General features: G+C 35.7%; 2 protein-coding genes across 4 annotated transcripts in view; one reads left to right on the forward strand and one right to left on the reverse strand.

Moving 5' to 3' along the window:
* The window catches only part of CAPN7 (calpain 7), a 46,533-nt gene extending 34,610 nt beyond the window's left edge, over positions 1-11,923 (forward strand). For 2 of the 3 annotated variants that reach the window (XM_076005409.1, XM_076005413.1), the window contains exons 13-21: positions 1,393-1,537; positions 1,662-1,761; positions 2,054-2,189; positions 2,733-2,808; positions 5,752-5,897; positions 6,694-6,756; positions 7,348-7,478; positions 10,545-10,637; positions 10,730-11,923. In XM_076005409.1, coding sequence (XP_075861524.1) covers positions 1,393-1,537; positions 1,662-1,761; positions 2,054-2,189; positions 2,733-2,808; positions 5,752-5,897; positions 6,694-6,756; positions 7,348-7,478; positions 10,545-10,637; positions 10,730-10,874 — 1,035 coding nt within the window. In that variant the 3' untranslated portion in view covers positions 10,875-11,923. The remainder of the gene's footprint in view (positions 1-1,392; positions 1,538-1,661; positions 1,762-2,053; positions 2,190-2,732; positions 2,809-5,751; positions 5,898-6,693; positions 6,757-7,347; positions 7,479-10,544; positions 10,638-10,729) is intronic. The other variant, XM_076005417.1, reaches the window with a different exon arrangement.
* Positions 11,924-14,904: 2,981 nt separating this feature from the next.
* Positions 14,905-16,472, reverse strand: part of SH3BP5 (SH3 domain binding protein 5) — a 75,114-nt gene continuing 73,546 nt past the window's right edge. The window contains exon 9 of the mRNA XM_012766928.3: positions 14,905-16,349. Within this exon, the coding sequence (XP_012622382.1) occupies positions 16,132-16,349 (218 nt within the window). The 3' untranslated portion in view covers positions 14,905-16,131. The remainder of the gene's footprint in view (positions 16,350-16,472) is intronic.

The raw sequence follows: 16,472 nt of genomic DNA on the forward strand, positions 1-16,472 counted from the left end.
CCTAGCTCACAGCAACCTCAAACTCCTGGGCTCAAGCAATCCTACTGCCTCAGCCTCCCGAGTTGCTGGGACTACAGGCACGAGCCACCATGCCCGGCTAATTTTTTTTTTTATATATATATATATATTAGTTGGCCAATTGATTTCTTTCTATTTTTATAGTAGAGACGGGGTCTCACTCAGGCTGGTTTTGAACTCCTGACCTTGAGCAATCCGCCCGCCTCGGCCTCCCAGAGTGCTAGGATTACAAGCGTGAGCCACTGCGCCCGGCCTGTTCATTTTTTTAATTCTTATTTTTTTCTGACTAGATTTTGACGTGTAATCCAGTCAGACAAAGCAGAAATGTTTTCAAGTTCTGCTTCTGTTCAATCTAGTCTATTCTTGAAGCTTTCGAATGTGATTTTGTATTTCCTTCAATTAATTTTTCAGCTCCAGAATTTCTGGTTTTTTGTTTTTGTTTTTTTTTCATGGTATCTATCTCCTTGGTAAATTTCTCATTCATATCCTGAGTTGAATTTTTTTATTTTTTCCAAGACTGATGGTGCCAGAGCAACTTCACACTGGCAGCAGTGCTCGTGCGTCCTGAGGGGCCAGTTCTTGGGCCTTCAGGTGGCTTGCTCAGAAGCTAGTAGTTGAAGCAGAGGGCCAGGTGTGTGCCCCTAAGTTGGTGTGATGTGGGAAATGGCAGTAGTGGTGGTGGAGCTGAGCTACCCACTAAGACCCAAGTGATCTGTGTTGATGTTACTGAGAGAAGAAAGGATAGCTAAAAGGGATCAAAGAGGGCCTTCCAGGAAAAGGGAACATCATGAACAAATGCTTTTAGAAGCAAAATTGAATACAGATTTTATGAGATTATGAAAGCCTAGATTATAGCCAGAGATATATGGGATGTGAGTACTGAAAATATAAAGAGGGGCCAGAATAGAGTGAGGTTTGAAAAGACAGTGAATACTTGATGCTCTAAGGCAGCAATAAGAGAACTTCCTGTGATGATGGAAACATTTTGTATCTGTGCTGTCCAGTGCATTAGCTATTAGCTAAGTGATCATTGAACACTCCAAATGCGGCTAATGTTAAAAATTTAAAAAAAAAAATGTTTAAATAAATGTGACTAGTGGGTCTAAGGAGCTGACTTTTAAATTTTATTTAATTTTAATTTAACTATATGTGGTTAGTGACTACTCTGTTGGACAGCATAGCTCTAGGGAGTAGATAGCCATATACAGTTTTTGATCAGACATACGACTTGGTGAAAAGTGTTAAAGTATTTCAGGTTGATTTGAAGGGAAGAAAATTGATAGGTACTCAAAAGTCATCCTCTCTAATAATAGAATGGTGTAACTAATAAAATTTTTTTGGCAACTTAATGTTTTCTCCTGTTTTTGATAACAGGGGCTGCGATTTATCCAATTGAAAAATCCTTGGAGTCATTTACGTTGGAAAGGAAGATACAGTGAAAATGATGTAAAAAACTGGACTCCAGAGCTGCAAAAGTATTTAAACTTTGATCCCCGAACAGCTCAGAAAATAGACAATGGTAAATAAATCTTTTAAATTTTAATACCGTATGTCTTCAAATAAAATGTTTTAATAAGATGAAATGTATTTAAGTCATTTATCATCAAGTATTTTTTTAGAGTAACAAAAATATTAATTTTTAGGAATATTTTGGATTTCCTGGGATGATCTCTGCCAGTATTATGATGTGATTTATTTGAGTTGGAATCCTGGTCTTTTTAAAGAATCAACATGTATTCACAGGTAACTTTTTGCATTTCAGAGCATAGTTTATAGTGTTCTCCACTTTTTTCTTTTTAAACTGTAATGGCTAATTTAGGAAGACTAATATTCCCTCTTTTTGTCATGGTTACTGTCTTATAATAGTTTTCTTTCTACTTGGTGATGCCAAAAATTTTAAGAACAATAAAACCAAACCAAAAAAATCTGATAGTTTAATTGTAGTTGAAGTAAAACACTTTTTAAAATAGTGTTATATTTTAACTCTATAAGAAATTTAATTACCATCTTCTTCTTTGTTGACTTTATCTTTTAGTACTTGGGATGCTAAGCAAGGACCTGTGAAAGATGCCTATAGCCTGGCCAACAACCCCCAGTACAAACTGGAGGTTCAGTGTCCACAAGGGGGCGCTGCAGTTTGGGTTTTGCTTAGTAGACACATAACAGACAAGGTACTGATAACCTTCTAATGATATCCTGTACAGAAATTTTTTTTAATACAGTTAGACCATTGTGAAACATTTGATTTGATCACCAACCTGTTTAATTTATATAGGTACTCGGAAAATAGTGTTTTCTCAGACAAATGTATATTTTCCTCCAGGATTTATAATCATACACTTAAAATATTGTTCAAAAGTAATCTCTAAAGAGAAATGTGAGGGAGTTTATGTGTTTTAGTGAAAGTTTGGGGATTGATTATATATACTTTAGAACTTAAAATATCCTGAAGAGAATTTGGAAATGTTAAGTCATTAGTCTTGATTTTATAAAAGCTAACCATAATCTCAATAGTTTCAGAATTTTATTTAATGTATTACTTCATACAGTTTGGTCATCTATTGAAATGACAATTTAATTCAGAAAAACAATGTTTTTATAGCAATAAATAGCTGGGAAAAAATACTCTTAAAATTAGAGGATTTTTTTAAACATTAAATAAAGAGCATTTGGAGCTCACTTTTCTAACCACATTGGATTCTTTGTGATTTTAGGATGATTTTGCAAATAATCGAGAATTTATCACAATGGTTGTATACAAGACTGATGGGAAAAAAGTTTATTACCCAGGTATGTGTAGTAGTCAAGAAAATATTAAACATACATTAAAATTTTATTTACATGACTAAGTTGAAAAATGACAAATTTTATGTAAATATTATGCAGAAATTAACAATTATGTTGACAGACTAATAGAAACCACTCAAACAGATTGGGTGGATATTTATGCTGCTCTTTGTCTTGTTTTGATTTGTCATTAGCGACTCCAGGAATTTGGTATTTCCACATTCTTGCACATTGATGTCAGAATTTTAGTTCTGAAACTTAAATCATGCCTTTTCTGTGCTCAAAAATATTCTGTGGTTTTTGTGGGCTCTAGTATAAAATCTGAGCTCTTCAGCGTGGTATAATAAGGCATTTTATATGCTGGCCTTCATCCACCTGCCCCCTTTATTTCACACCTCAGCTTTTCATAGTACCGTCACTGAGTTACTTGCTAGTCTTGAATATACCAGGCCCTTGTTGCCCCTCTTTTCACACCATTTCCTCTGTCAAGACACGCTCTCCGTGCCCTTTACCCACAGACCCTATTCTGCTTAGTGAACATGGTTAAGATTTAGCCTTAAATGTCATCTCCTCAGTGATAACCTTTCCAATTTGCCAGGCAAAATCAATCTTTCCCTCCACAGGGCTTCTGAGGCATTTTACACATTATATTGAAACCACTTTGCTTTCACATCAAAAGAAAAAAAAGTTATCTCTTAGTGATAGGAACTGTTTTAAGGCCAAAGGGAACAGTGGTGAACAAAACAGGACTCTGCTTTCATGGACTTTATGTTCTAGTTAGGGAGGAGATAAGCAAGAAACATATCAAGTAGTGATACGTGTGTGTAAAGAGGTAGAATAAGGTCATGTGTTAGTGACTAGTTGGTTGCTTTGATTGGGTGGTCATGGAGAAAGGGGTAAGAGGAACTGTACATGACAAAAAGGAGTCAGTCGTGTAAAGAAATAGAGGGAAAAGCATTACAAGCAGAGGGAACAGTGAGTGCAAGGGCCCTACAGTGAGAAAAGATTGGTGTGCTTTGGGAATGGAGAAAAGGCCAGTTTGCCTGGGTAGGTCAGAAAGGTATACAGAGGTCAGATCACATGAGGTTCTTACTAAGCCACAGGAAAAGGTTTGGGGGTCTTTGGCAGATCTTAATTAGGAAAATGACATGATCTGATGTTTTTAAAGAACATTTTTGTTCTTTTAAATTTATATTGGAGAGGGCCAGAACTGGAAACAAAGAAACCAATTAAGCAGTTTTATTTATGTAAGCAATGATGGTGATTTGAATTTGGGGCAGTAGGAGTGGACAGATTTTGGTTTCAGTAGGATTGTCAGGACTTAATTGAGTTGAAGTCCTTAATTGTCAGGACTTAACTGAGGAGGGGTGGAATCAAGGACGACTTCTGGTTTTTTAGACGTGAGCAATAGAAAGGTGTACCTTTACTGAGATGGGCAAGAATTGGTGGGGAGAGGAGAGGGAGCAGATCTATTGTGGAGTAAAATCAAAAATTAATTTTTGGTTTGCTAAAATTGTGATATCTATTTGATATATTCAAGTAAAGATGCCAACTTGGCACGTGGATTTTTTAGTAGTTCTAGGGTAAGGTTAGAGGTACAGATTGAGGAGTCAGGAACATATAGATGGCATTTAAAGACAGAACTGTATAAATCACCTATGGAGAGAGTTTTAGGTACACAGATGAATACCTAGGACCTGACCCTTGGGCTCTCAGACAGCTTGAGATTGAGCAGAGGACAAGGTGCCACAAAGGAATTTGAACAGAGCGCCTGATGAAATAAAGTGAGGTTTCACATAACCCAAGCAAAGAAAGTATTTCAAGAGCAGAAGAATGGACAGTTGCATCTATTGCATTTTGAGAGGTCAAATGAGATTAGAGAAGAGACTGTTGGACTTAGCATCCTGGCAGTTATACTGACCTTGACAAGAACAGGCTTGGTAGAGAGGTTGGGCTAGAAACACAATTGGATTGGTTTAAAAAGAGACTGTGATATAAGTTAAGGAAGCAATTACTGATAATTGTTTCAAGGCGGCTATGCAAAGAAATGGGCAGTGGTGGGGAAGATGGGACCAAAATAAAATCATATTTTGTTTAATCATAGGAAATTATGTCTTTCTTCCCCATCACCCTTTGTTGAGGGCAAGCCCGTTTATATTAGTAGGTTCTGGAATGGGCATGGTACATAGTAGTGACAAATATCAAACTAGCCATATTTTCCATTTTTCATATGTTGGTCACTATAAAACTAAAAAAGCACAAATATATTCCTAACATTAAAATGTTATATGGCTTTTAAATTTCAAGTATGTTTGTTATTCTTTTAACTTGGATTTTTTTTAACAATGTTCTCTTTTATGGATAGCGATTTTGCCTTTTCAGAATACTTCCAGGTTTATAGTTAAATGTCATTCATGTGAGAGAATATTATACAGGCAGTTAAAAGGAATAAACTACATAGATAGTTTAGATCTTTACCACATAGATCTTTAAAAATGTTGAGTGAAAAATGAAAGATACAAGACATATCCTTTTTTAGATACATACACAGAAAACATTTGTTCATGCTTTTTTAGGAGGAAGGGAGTGTATGTGTATTAAAGTCTAAAAAAATGCCGACCTGATCCATCAGTAAAAGGGAATAAGATAAAGGTGGATGGATAAAAGGGACTTTGTTTTATGAAAAGCTAGTCTCTTGGTATGATTTTTTTTTTAATGTTAATCCTGAGTGGTGGGAAATACAGACTTATTTTTATGTATTTTGTATCTTTTTTAAAATTTTCACCTTAATTTGAAATTATAGTTCACTAATATCATTATATTTTAAAGACAGAATCAGTTAAGGGGATGTCCATCCATTTAATTATTTTTCCTACCCTCAACCATAAAATTTCAGAAGCTAAAGGAAGAAAAGTCTCTTTTTGTAAACCACCTTGTTGTTTGCAGCTGACCCACCTCCATACATTGATGGGATTCGAATTAACAGCCCTCATTATTTGACTAAGATAAAGCTGACCACACCTGGAACCCATACCTTTACATTAGTGGTGTCTCAGTATGAAAAACAGAACACAATTCATTACACAGTCCGGGTAAGTAAAACCAACATAATGACAAAACACAGCAATATAAAGTATGTAATCTGCTTTGTAAGTGGGATTATGTGGAGAAAAAGTTTATTTCTGCTTCTTGGTCAACCCCCTTCCTGATGTCCAGCTACTGGCAAGAAAAAAGAAAAAGGTTTATTTCTGAAAATTCATTGTTCTCTATTTTTGTGTTTATATATTAATATTATTATGATGCTTCCTATAGAAAATATGCTTTTAAAAAATGTTTTTATTTTGAGTGATCATTTTAATTTTCACAGTAATAGTTTAGTCCTGAGGTAATGTAGTATATTGGACTAATAAATTTAATTTTGCAGCAGACAGTAAAAATTTTAGCTTACTTATTGAAAGACGACTTTGAACTTAGTAAAAGAGAATCAATCACCTAGAAACATACTGCTCTCATGGAGCTGGAAAGGTGATTGTAATTTTGTTCTGCATAGATTTGTTTGCCATAGATAAGTAAAGAAGCTTAAATTGAATAGGTTTTTAGTGATGAAAGGGACATTGGGAGCTGCTGGCACCCCTTCATTCTTCAGATGCAGGAGCCAAGGCATGAAAAGATTGTGATTTGTCCTGAGTCATACAGTTAGTGACTGAAAAGCCACAAGATCCCTAGCTTCGCAGTTCCCAGCTCATTAAACCTGACTTGATACCAGGCTGACTATAGAATAATGACTTGTATATGCCAACTGATTTTTCAGTCTTCCAGTATATTCTTCTATTACGTTGTCTTTGTAAGTATAATATTTATCGGTACAATCATTTTTCTTTAATCTAGGTGTATTCAGCATGCAGCTTTACTTTTTCGAAGATTCCTTCACCATACACCTTATCAAAACGGGTGAGAAAATTCTTTCTCTGGGTCATTATATCAGCATTCTTTAGACTTTCTTTTCTCTTTTCATTTTATTCTTCACATTTAACAATTTATTGTGAAATAACCTGAGATTGATAGGGATATAAGGGAAATGTGTGTGGCCTCCAGTCTAGGTTGGAATTCAAGATCTTCAGTGAGCAATGATAAGTGATTCTGTGGAAAGAAACAAATTCAGAGAAAGAATATTAGTGCAAACTTTGGTTGTTAGAAAAAGCCACGTGGATGAACCTTGAAAGTAGAATTTGAGACTAACTTTGCAAGAGTGGGTTAGATGTGTAGAGGAAGATTTTAAGGAGAATTTCTAGTAAGGATAGCAACTTGATTAAAGGCTGAGAGGTGGAAATAGGGTTTAGTGGAGCAAAGCAGCCTGGCTGAAATGAAGAGTTGGTGAGTTTCATTGACTGTCCATGGCAAATAAAAAATGGGAAGATGGGGTGGAGCCAAGAGTGGAAAATCGGGGTTTTTGTTTTGTTTTTTTTTTAAGGTACAAAGGAATTTTGCTTTGAAGTGGAATTAGAGAATGAAATTTTGTTAATGCAAAAATTTTTCTATTAGATTAATGGAAAGTGGAGTGGTCAGAGTGCTGGAGGATGTGGAAATTTCCAAGAGACTCACAGAAATAATCCCATCTACCAATTCCATATAGAAAAAACTGGGCCATTACTGATTGAGCTACGAGGGCCAAGGTTTGTGATGAGTAACTTTCTTAAATTAATGATGTTATATTAAAAATGGACATATTGAAATAGAATAAAGTTTAGAAATAGATCTAAGTATATATATGTACATTTAATTTATAATGATGACATCGTAGAAGAATGAGGAAAGGACAGTGTTAAATAAATGAGACAGATAATTGAGTATGTGTAAAAAATAGTAATTAAAAAAATAGTAATTAGACCCCTATCTCACATCAAGTCTAAAAATCTATTCCAGGTGTATTAAAAACCTGGAAGTGAAAGACAAAGCAGTACAGCTTTTAGAAGATAATACAGGAGATGTCTTAATAACCTCAGGAGAAGAAAAGATTTCTTGAGACAAAGAGCACATCAAAAGATTTGTAAATATGCAATATTAATAAAAAGTCTCCAGTTTTTATTTAATAAAAACATGTCCTAAAAGAGATAATCCAAATGGCCAGCAAATCATTGTAATAGCCAGAAGTGTTTATCGATGACATTTAACCACTTCGGTACAAGCATTGACTATAGTCGATAGCCACAGATGAACACAGACAGCCGAGTGTTGACTTTAGCCGAGAGCCGTGATATGACTTTTCTAATTTTCATTTATCAAAATAAAATTGTGAACATTTAAAAATAACATAGAAAAATAGAAAATGTTTATGAAAGTGATTTTTTAATATTAAAGCCATACTAAAAAAAAAATAAATAAAAATAACATAATAAAAACATATATGTATATGTTACCTATTCTGATTTACAAGTAAAAGCTGCCTGTAAAGTAAAACAAGCTTTCAGTGCTTTAAAGCTTTCCTCATCACACAAGAGCAAAATGGATTCATCGTTAATGCACAGCACAAACTATCGTGCTGGCTGTGGGCGAGGTTTCACAGCTGATGAGTGCCGTACCGAAGTGGTTAAGATTATGATATAGTCATATAATAGAGTACATTTATATAATAGAGTATGAGTATAACAATGAAAACAAACAAATTACAGCTACACACAACATGACGGATGAGTCTTTTTTTTCAAGACAGTGTCTCTCTTGTCCTGGATAGAGTGCCGTGGCGTCAGCCCTAATTCACAGCAACCTCAAACTCCTGGGCTCAAGCGATCCTTCTGCCTCAGCTACCATGCCCAGCTAATTTTTTCTATTTTTGGTAGAGATGGGGTCTTGCTCTTGCTCGGGCTGGTTTCGAACTCCTGAGCTCAAACAATCTGCCCACCTTGGCTTCCCAGAGTGCTAGGATTACAGGCGTGAGCCACCGTTCCTGGCAAGTGGTTGAATATTAAAAACAGTGCTGAGGCTGGGCACAGAGATTCATGCCTATAATCCTAGCACTTTGGGAGGCCAAGGCAGGAGGATCACTTGACGCCAGGAGTTTGAGACAAGCATAGGCAACATATCATGGCCTCATCTTTACAAAAAATAAAAATTAGCCGAGTATGGTGGCACATGACTGTAGTCCCAGCTCCTTAGGAGGCTGAGTTGGGAGGATTGTTTGAACCCAGGAGTTCGAGGCTGCAGTGAGCTATGATCATGCCACTGCATTCCAGCCCAGGCAACAGAGCAAGACCCCATCTCTTAAAAAAAAAAATAATGCTGAGCAAAAGCCATACATACGGAATGTGTGATTCTATTTCTTTGAAGTCAAGAACAGGCAAAACTAAACAAATGGTGTTTAAGGATACACACTAGGGGTAAAAGACTATAAAACAAATCAAGAAAGTGATTACCGTAAAGCTCTGTGGGAGACAGGATTTGCAATCAGAAAGGAGTATACAAGAGACTTCTGTGGTGCTGAGAGGGCTTGATCTGAGTGGTGGTTACCCAGGTGTTTATTCACTTTACCAATTATTTGTTTATATATTATATATGTTTTATTTACTTTGTGTTGCATTTTATAATTTAAAAGGTTTTAAAAATACAGAGAATACAAATAAAAATAGTATTACCTTCTAAATAAGATTAGGCTCACCTTACAAACTAATTTTGTTTGCCTTACAAACTAATTCAAAGGCAATTAATCCTTTAGATATTTAGGTATGATTAAGCTATTTTTCCACAAGGTCATTTTTAAAACCTCAGCTAATTTGATAGGTAAAGTAGGTATCTAATTGCTCGTTTGTACTTAATTTTTAGATAAATTGAACATGTAAAAATGTTTACTGGCAGTATTTTTTCGTGTATTTATTACCTATTAATGTTTTTGCCCATTTTTCTGTTGTCATTTTTTTTTTAACTGTAAGCATGAATAAGTTAAAGATACTAAATCCTTCATATATTTGCAAATATTTTCCCTAGATTGTCGTTTAAGAAAAAGATTTCATTTTAAAGTAATCAAATCTGTCTTTTCTGGCTGCTTTTTGCTGTGGATAGGAAATCTCACCCATTATTAAATAAATTTTTACCATATTTTCTTCTTCCTTTATGGTTTAATTTTTTTACATTGTATTTTTTTAGTTCATGAATATATTTTTACATTTTGTGTGTAATACAATTTAACAGTAGTTTCAAAACTTTTTGTCACCTCATCACCATCTAAATGGATTTTTCCTTACTGATTTAGAATGTCATGTCTATCATGCTAACTACTTCTCTAAATTTAGATTTTATTTCAGGGCTTGTTTTCCTATTCTATGGGCTTTTCTGCCTATTACAATGACAATATTTTAACTTTTTTTTTCCATTTCTTTGAAAATATATTTATTATTTTCTTTTTTTTTTTCTTTCTTCACACACACCATCAAGGTCTATATTTTAACTTTTAAACTTAAGTGACAATATTTATCTTTTAAATTATTCCCAGAAGAGAGCCTTCAGTTAAGTCTTTTTTTTTAAGTAAGTTTAATATAATGTTAATCTTTATGCTTTCAATTAAAATATATAAATGGTATTTTGTTTGAGAGTAAAAATAGAATGCATGTGTTTCAGGGTACTGTTTTTCACTACTGAAGCTTCAGAAACATATACTTAATAATACATCTGGTCTTTAGACAGTTATTTAAAATCATGTATTTGAGACTATTTAATAATACAGTAATTCTGTTTATTTTAAATGCTAGGCAATACAGTGTTGGATTTGAGGTTGTAACAGTTTCTGTGGTGGGAGATCCTGGTCCCCATGGCTTTCCAAGGAAATCTAGTGGCGACTATCGGTAATGTTGCCATTTTGATTGTATCTAATTTATATTTTACTTTTTGTGACATTATCTTCCATAAACCTCATTCTTATTTTCCCTGAATACAGGTGTGGGTTTTGCTACCTGGAATTAGACAATATACCTGCTGGGATCTTTAATATCATTCCCAGTACTTTCTTGCCTAAACAAGAAGGACCTTTTTTCTTGGACTTTAATAGTATTATCCCCATCAAGATAACACAACTTCAGTGATGGAGAAATCTCAAAAATTACTGGATTTTATATTTACCAAACATCAACTCTTCAATGAGGACACAGATCTTCAGGACAGTAAACACAACAATCAGAATGGAATTAAATCTCTAAAAACATGTTGCAGTAGAATCTGGTGCTTGTCAGGGCATTTGGTGAGAATCGTATGTAGTCAGAATTACCTAAATCACCTAGAAGTATTGTTTACATGGTTTTGTGTATATATAGAGTTGGCTTGCATATAGGGGCCATTTTGTATACAAAGTGCATATGATTAAAATTTAGACTCAGTCATCACTGTGAGATGCCTTTGATAAAAGGATAAAGGAACTAAGACGAGATGGGCAAAATGAGTGGCAAAGATTCATTGAGTGGAATGCTAGGCTAGTTTGATACCCTGAAATATTTACATTATGTTTCCCTTTTTTGCAGAGCATGTTATAAGTTAAACCTGCCTGTGTTGACTCCACTATACATCTTGGGCAACTGATTACCAAATTAATTGTTACCATAACTAATTTTAATTTTGCATTATTTATTATTTTAAATGTTTATTATTGCCCAGATGTTATTAAAGAATAAAGCTAATTCTAATTAGCATGAAGATGCTCATACTTAAGAATGAAGGTTGTTGAGGTTAGATACCTATCTCATTGAATCATGTAGAAAGAACTGAGGTAAGTTCACTATTGCAGTTTTTATTTTTTAAAGTAGTAATTGGAGACATTAAAGACATTACAATTTAGTTTGTATAGTCTTTTTTAAATTGCTCTATAACTCAATGTTCTAGTGGTAACACTTTGAAGAAATTGAGAGTTTAATATATGGCTACTGGGTTATATAGCATTGAGAAAAAGTGAATTGCCAAGATACTAGTGTTGTGTAAATTCCTGGTTTACATAAAAATCCATCAAAACAATGTTCAAGATTTTAAAGGTTTAAAAATGAATAGTGTGGGATTTTTCATTGTCTCTACTTTATAATTATTAAAACTTCTTATTTTGTATTTCTCTACCTTTAACTGAAATAAAATGTTTATACTTATGAAACCATATGTTTAACTTAGAGAAATGATTTATTAAAAGATTTCATCTGTGTTCCATCTAAAAGAGAACAGATTATTTGCATGAAAATACATGCTTCAGCAAAAATGTCTTTTAGATTCAGGGTAATGGTAGATTATTACACTGAGATTTCACTTTGGTAAATATTTAGAGCTTTCAGATTTTAGCTTATTTTAGGTAGATTAATCTGACTAGTTTTCTGTGATCCTTTAAAGAAAAAAGTCTAAAGCATAAGAGCTATATTATAAACACATGATTTGAACCTCTTGTGTGAAAGATCTTGTACAGGATGCAAACAAAACCTAATCCCCTGCTCTCAAATCTATTAGAGATCTGTATATGAACAATTAAATATATTGTAGTATTGAATTCTATAGTGGAGCTCCAAACACAGTGCTATCAATGTATAAGTAAGGGAAAGATTAATTTTGACTGGACCAATATAGAACTTACTTGAATAATTGATACTTTAACCTTAGACCTCATAGAAGAAGCTTTAAAACAGTCTAAAATGTACTGGTTATTGAGTGGTTACTATGTACCTGATGTTTATATATTTTTTAAATCTTCCCAATAGTTGAATAAAGTATAAATACTATTAAATACGTCCTACAACTGGGGAAACAAGCCTAAGATTTACAGATCTTGCAGGTTCACAAGCCTTCTCTCCAGTGCTCTGATTCAGCTGCTCTGCTCCTTTCCATTGGGGGGCAGCAGGGCTATACTTAAAGCGTACACACAGATGGACTAGATCAGACCTATACTTTAGAGGGAGAAAAAACAATCCAGGCCTTTCTGAAGTTCTGAACACAACAGTGAGACACAGTTGGAATGGGAAAAACTGGTCAGTTGCTAAAGCAAGATAGAGGATGACTCAACACATGGACAGATGCTCAGAGAATGTAAGTTTTGATACAAAGTGAAATTGTCCAGAATGTTCACATCTGGAATCAGTGTGGTATAGTAAATGAGATCACCCAGAAAAATCAAAAGTGAAATGTTAACTAAAGATGTTAAGAACTGATTTGGGAGAAATCTTTAGAAAGTTTTTCTAAATTCTTAGAAGAGGTAACTACAAAGAGTGACAACACAAGATACGAGAAAACAGGGAGGTTAGGGGGAAGGTGAAGAAGCCAAGTGGATAGGGAATTCCCAGAAGAGAATAAAATGCCAGATGTAGCAGAGATAAAGTAAGAAGGCTGCAGTGACGGGAACAGGGGTGGGTAGGGGATTACTTTAACCTAGAAATTTGAAAAGAACAAAAGGTGGTTTGCAGTCCCTCTCTGGGTAGGAAACAAGCAAATGGTAGATTGATGGGAAAAGGGGATTGAGACAGAAAATGAGATTATAAAGTTCTAATGCCTAAATAAGGATAGAGCACTATACCTTGGTTGTCCAGGTTTTGTCTTTTTTCAAAGACAAGGGAGGAAGCGGGTGTGCATGGCTTCTGGCTGGAACTTGGCTTTCCAACTTGTTGGAATGGCTGCCCAGCTGGTTGCTACCCTTTGTAAGAAATAAAGCTCTCATTTTTCCAAAGTATAAACCTTAATTTTTTTCTAGTTAACAAATGGCGACTGTTAAGGGACCCAGGGAGACACCCTGCCCCTGCACTGTTTTCCCCAGCATGATTGGAGGTCGATACGCTAACATCTGTGTGAGGCCTTTGATAGCTTAGTTATCTCCCTGACCTCGCTGGAAGAAACTCCGGTAAGCTCCCCTGGATCCAAGACCTCCTGCTTTTAGACAAAGATCTCAGAGACTTTCTCTCTACCCCTGCCCTTCATTTTTCCCGAGTTTGGTTCCCTCCATTTTGGACCCCAGAGAGAATGTCTTTGTAGGTCCCAGGTTTGGTTGGGACCTGGTTGGATTCAGCTGCTCCATAAGGGTTTATGAGAACACGTTTTGGCACTTGGGGAAGATGCTCTCATAAACGTGAAGTTTATGAGAAATAAAAGGGAAAAGAGAAGGAAAGCCCAATGTTACAAAATTCCATCCCACTTTCATTCTCTGCAGGAAGTGCTTAGAGATAAATTTTTGGTCATTAATGAAATGTTCTTTTGTGTTTCCATTTGTGAAAGACAAATGTAATGTGCAACACTATAAGTAATAAACTGTTTGAGCCAGAAATTCACCACACAGATTCTGAACATTTAACTGTGTAAGAACTTTAAACCATCCCAGTCTGGGCTATTTGCCAGGTCATGTTTTTTCTAAGAGGGAAAAGAAAAGAAAAGCCTCAGTTGTGGGGATTTTTGCTAACAGTAAAGTCGAGAAAGTCTCAGTGTCTTTGCTAGAGGTAAAAAGGTCATGGTCTGTAGGGGGATCTTGAGAATATATGGACCCTGAAGGTGACTAGAATTATTAAACATAGTAAAAGGAATTTAACTTTTCCAGATGAAATACTACTAGGTAAAACATCTATATTTGATATTGCAAAGAGTTATCTTTTCTGGAACTATTCTAATCCTCATGATTGGCCAACCATGCACTTTTTCCCACAGGATGCTTTAATATGAAGTGCACAGATTAACAGGTCCATGAGAGAAAGCATCCAGTATGTCATCTGATTCTCAATCATTAATGCATGTTTGCATCACCTGGGGAGCTCTTAAAAGTCCAGTGCCCAAGCATACACCACATCAGTCTCTGGGGATGAGACCAGACAGCAATCCTCAAGCTCCCTAGGAGACTGCAATGTGCAGCTGAGGTTGAGAACCATCCTCCAGCTGGCTGCCTTATCAGTATTTCCCCACCCATTGTCTCCTCATTGCCCAGCTTCAGTAGCAGCAAAAGTAGAATTCTAATACAAACCTTGGTAATTGGGGCTTAAATTATTAGGATTCAGGACCTTAATTGAAAATGAGACATGAGACTGCTGTACTCCATGCTCCTCCTTACAGCAAGAGGGTTGCCTAGAATAGGACATTAAAGCAACACTGGGATTTCTTATTTGAAGTCACAGGAAGTTTTCTTAAGCTGTTTTTATTACACTCAAGGTATTAAGACAAGTACAAAATAATCTTGTGATTAGGATACTGTATCAGTCAAACTGTATGAAGAGATTTACAAATGACTTAAATATACAAGCTGTGACAGAACAATTTGAAATAGGAGGGAGTTGGTTTTTTTCTTTTAGAAATGCTAAATGTTTTAACAAAACAGGACAAATACAGTGTTCTAAATATGCATAACCATGAAAACATTAAAGAAAAGTAGTCTTAACACTATTAGCATAACAGACTCCATTGCTTCTATTTAACAGCCTTTGCCAGCACATGCCTACTCCCTTTCCTAGCTTTAAAGAACTCTTCCTCTAAGGAATACTAGTGCAGCATAACCCTTAAATAATTTCATTTATTTTTAAAGTTACAACCTACAGAGAAATTAACACCTTGTCAGTCTAATAACAATTGAAACCATTCTTCACATGCACTTTTCATAGAATAAATCCCCTTGGCTGGCAGGATAAGGTTTATGCTACAGAACCTTCTTTCCCACAGCCACAAATTCCCTTCTATGATATTTCCCTGCTACCCTCATTCCCCCCACCCCCATCCCTACACCAGCATTCACCTTTCCCACCCCAAAAAGTGCAGTTCATGGTAACCTTTCTAGAAAATGGGTGTCCCAGCATAACACTTTCTAAAGCCCCTCTGAACACCAGAGGTGATGAAAATGAATTGTGTTCTTGGATTTTTTTCTTTAAGCCTTCAAAAAGGTGTGCTCTGAATACTTAAGCTTTTGTTTTGTGTATGTGGCCATTTTTTATTTCATTAAGATACCCTGGGAGATAATGGAGAGAACGGCTCCATTTTCCCCAAACTGAGGGTGAGAAAAGGGAAAGAGAAGCCAGCTGTTGCCCCCACTTTGGCTTAGCTTCCCAGCCCTCTTCCTGGCTCCGGTTCTTTCATAGGAACTAGTTATTGCTTCCATAACGCCGTTACACAGAATGTTCCATAAAGGCTGTGGACCTAGTCACAGTCCACCTGCAACAACTCCTCTGCTCTGAAAAACAAACCAGCCTAAGAGCTCTTACCCAGAAGAAAAATCTTCAGCCCTCAAGGTCACTGAAACCTTTAGTGCAGTTTAGAGTAAACGCTTAAGATTTGGCATATATTAAATGATTATTGGCACAATGTTCTCCAGTTTCGTGTATAAATATTGACACACATGTGGCCAGGGCCTTGGATGGATCAACCAATCTGCACCATTTTTATGTCAGCAATAATCCTGTCTCTTCCCTTTGAGCACTGGAGGGAAAGTTGCTTCATCCGGTTCTCCAAGGCCTGGCTCTCAGGGGAAATGCTGCTTTGGCTCTTACTGCTGCCACCACTGCCACTGCCGTTGCTGAGACCCCGGTTGTTGTTGGCTTTGTCGCTCGTTTTATTCTCTGCCCCTTCTGCCCTGTCTCCTATAGAAATATAAAGATCATCAAAAGTGAGTATTGATTCTCAGAAAAGTCAGTGTTAAAAAAAAAAAAAAAGTGAGTATTGACAATTCAGAGTCACTTGGGCCCAAGCCAACTGAGCCCTTT

Source organism: Microcebus murinus, chromosome 1 (genome assembly GCF_040939455.1).
Source record: "Microcebus murinus isolate Inina chromosome 1, M.murinus_Inina_mat1.0, whole genome shotgun sequence".
Taxonomy (NCBI): Eukaryota; Metazoa; Chordata; class Mammalia; order Primates; family Cheirogaleidae; genus Microcebus; species Microcebus murinus.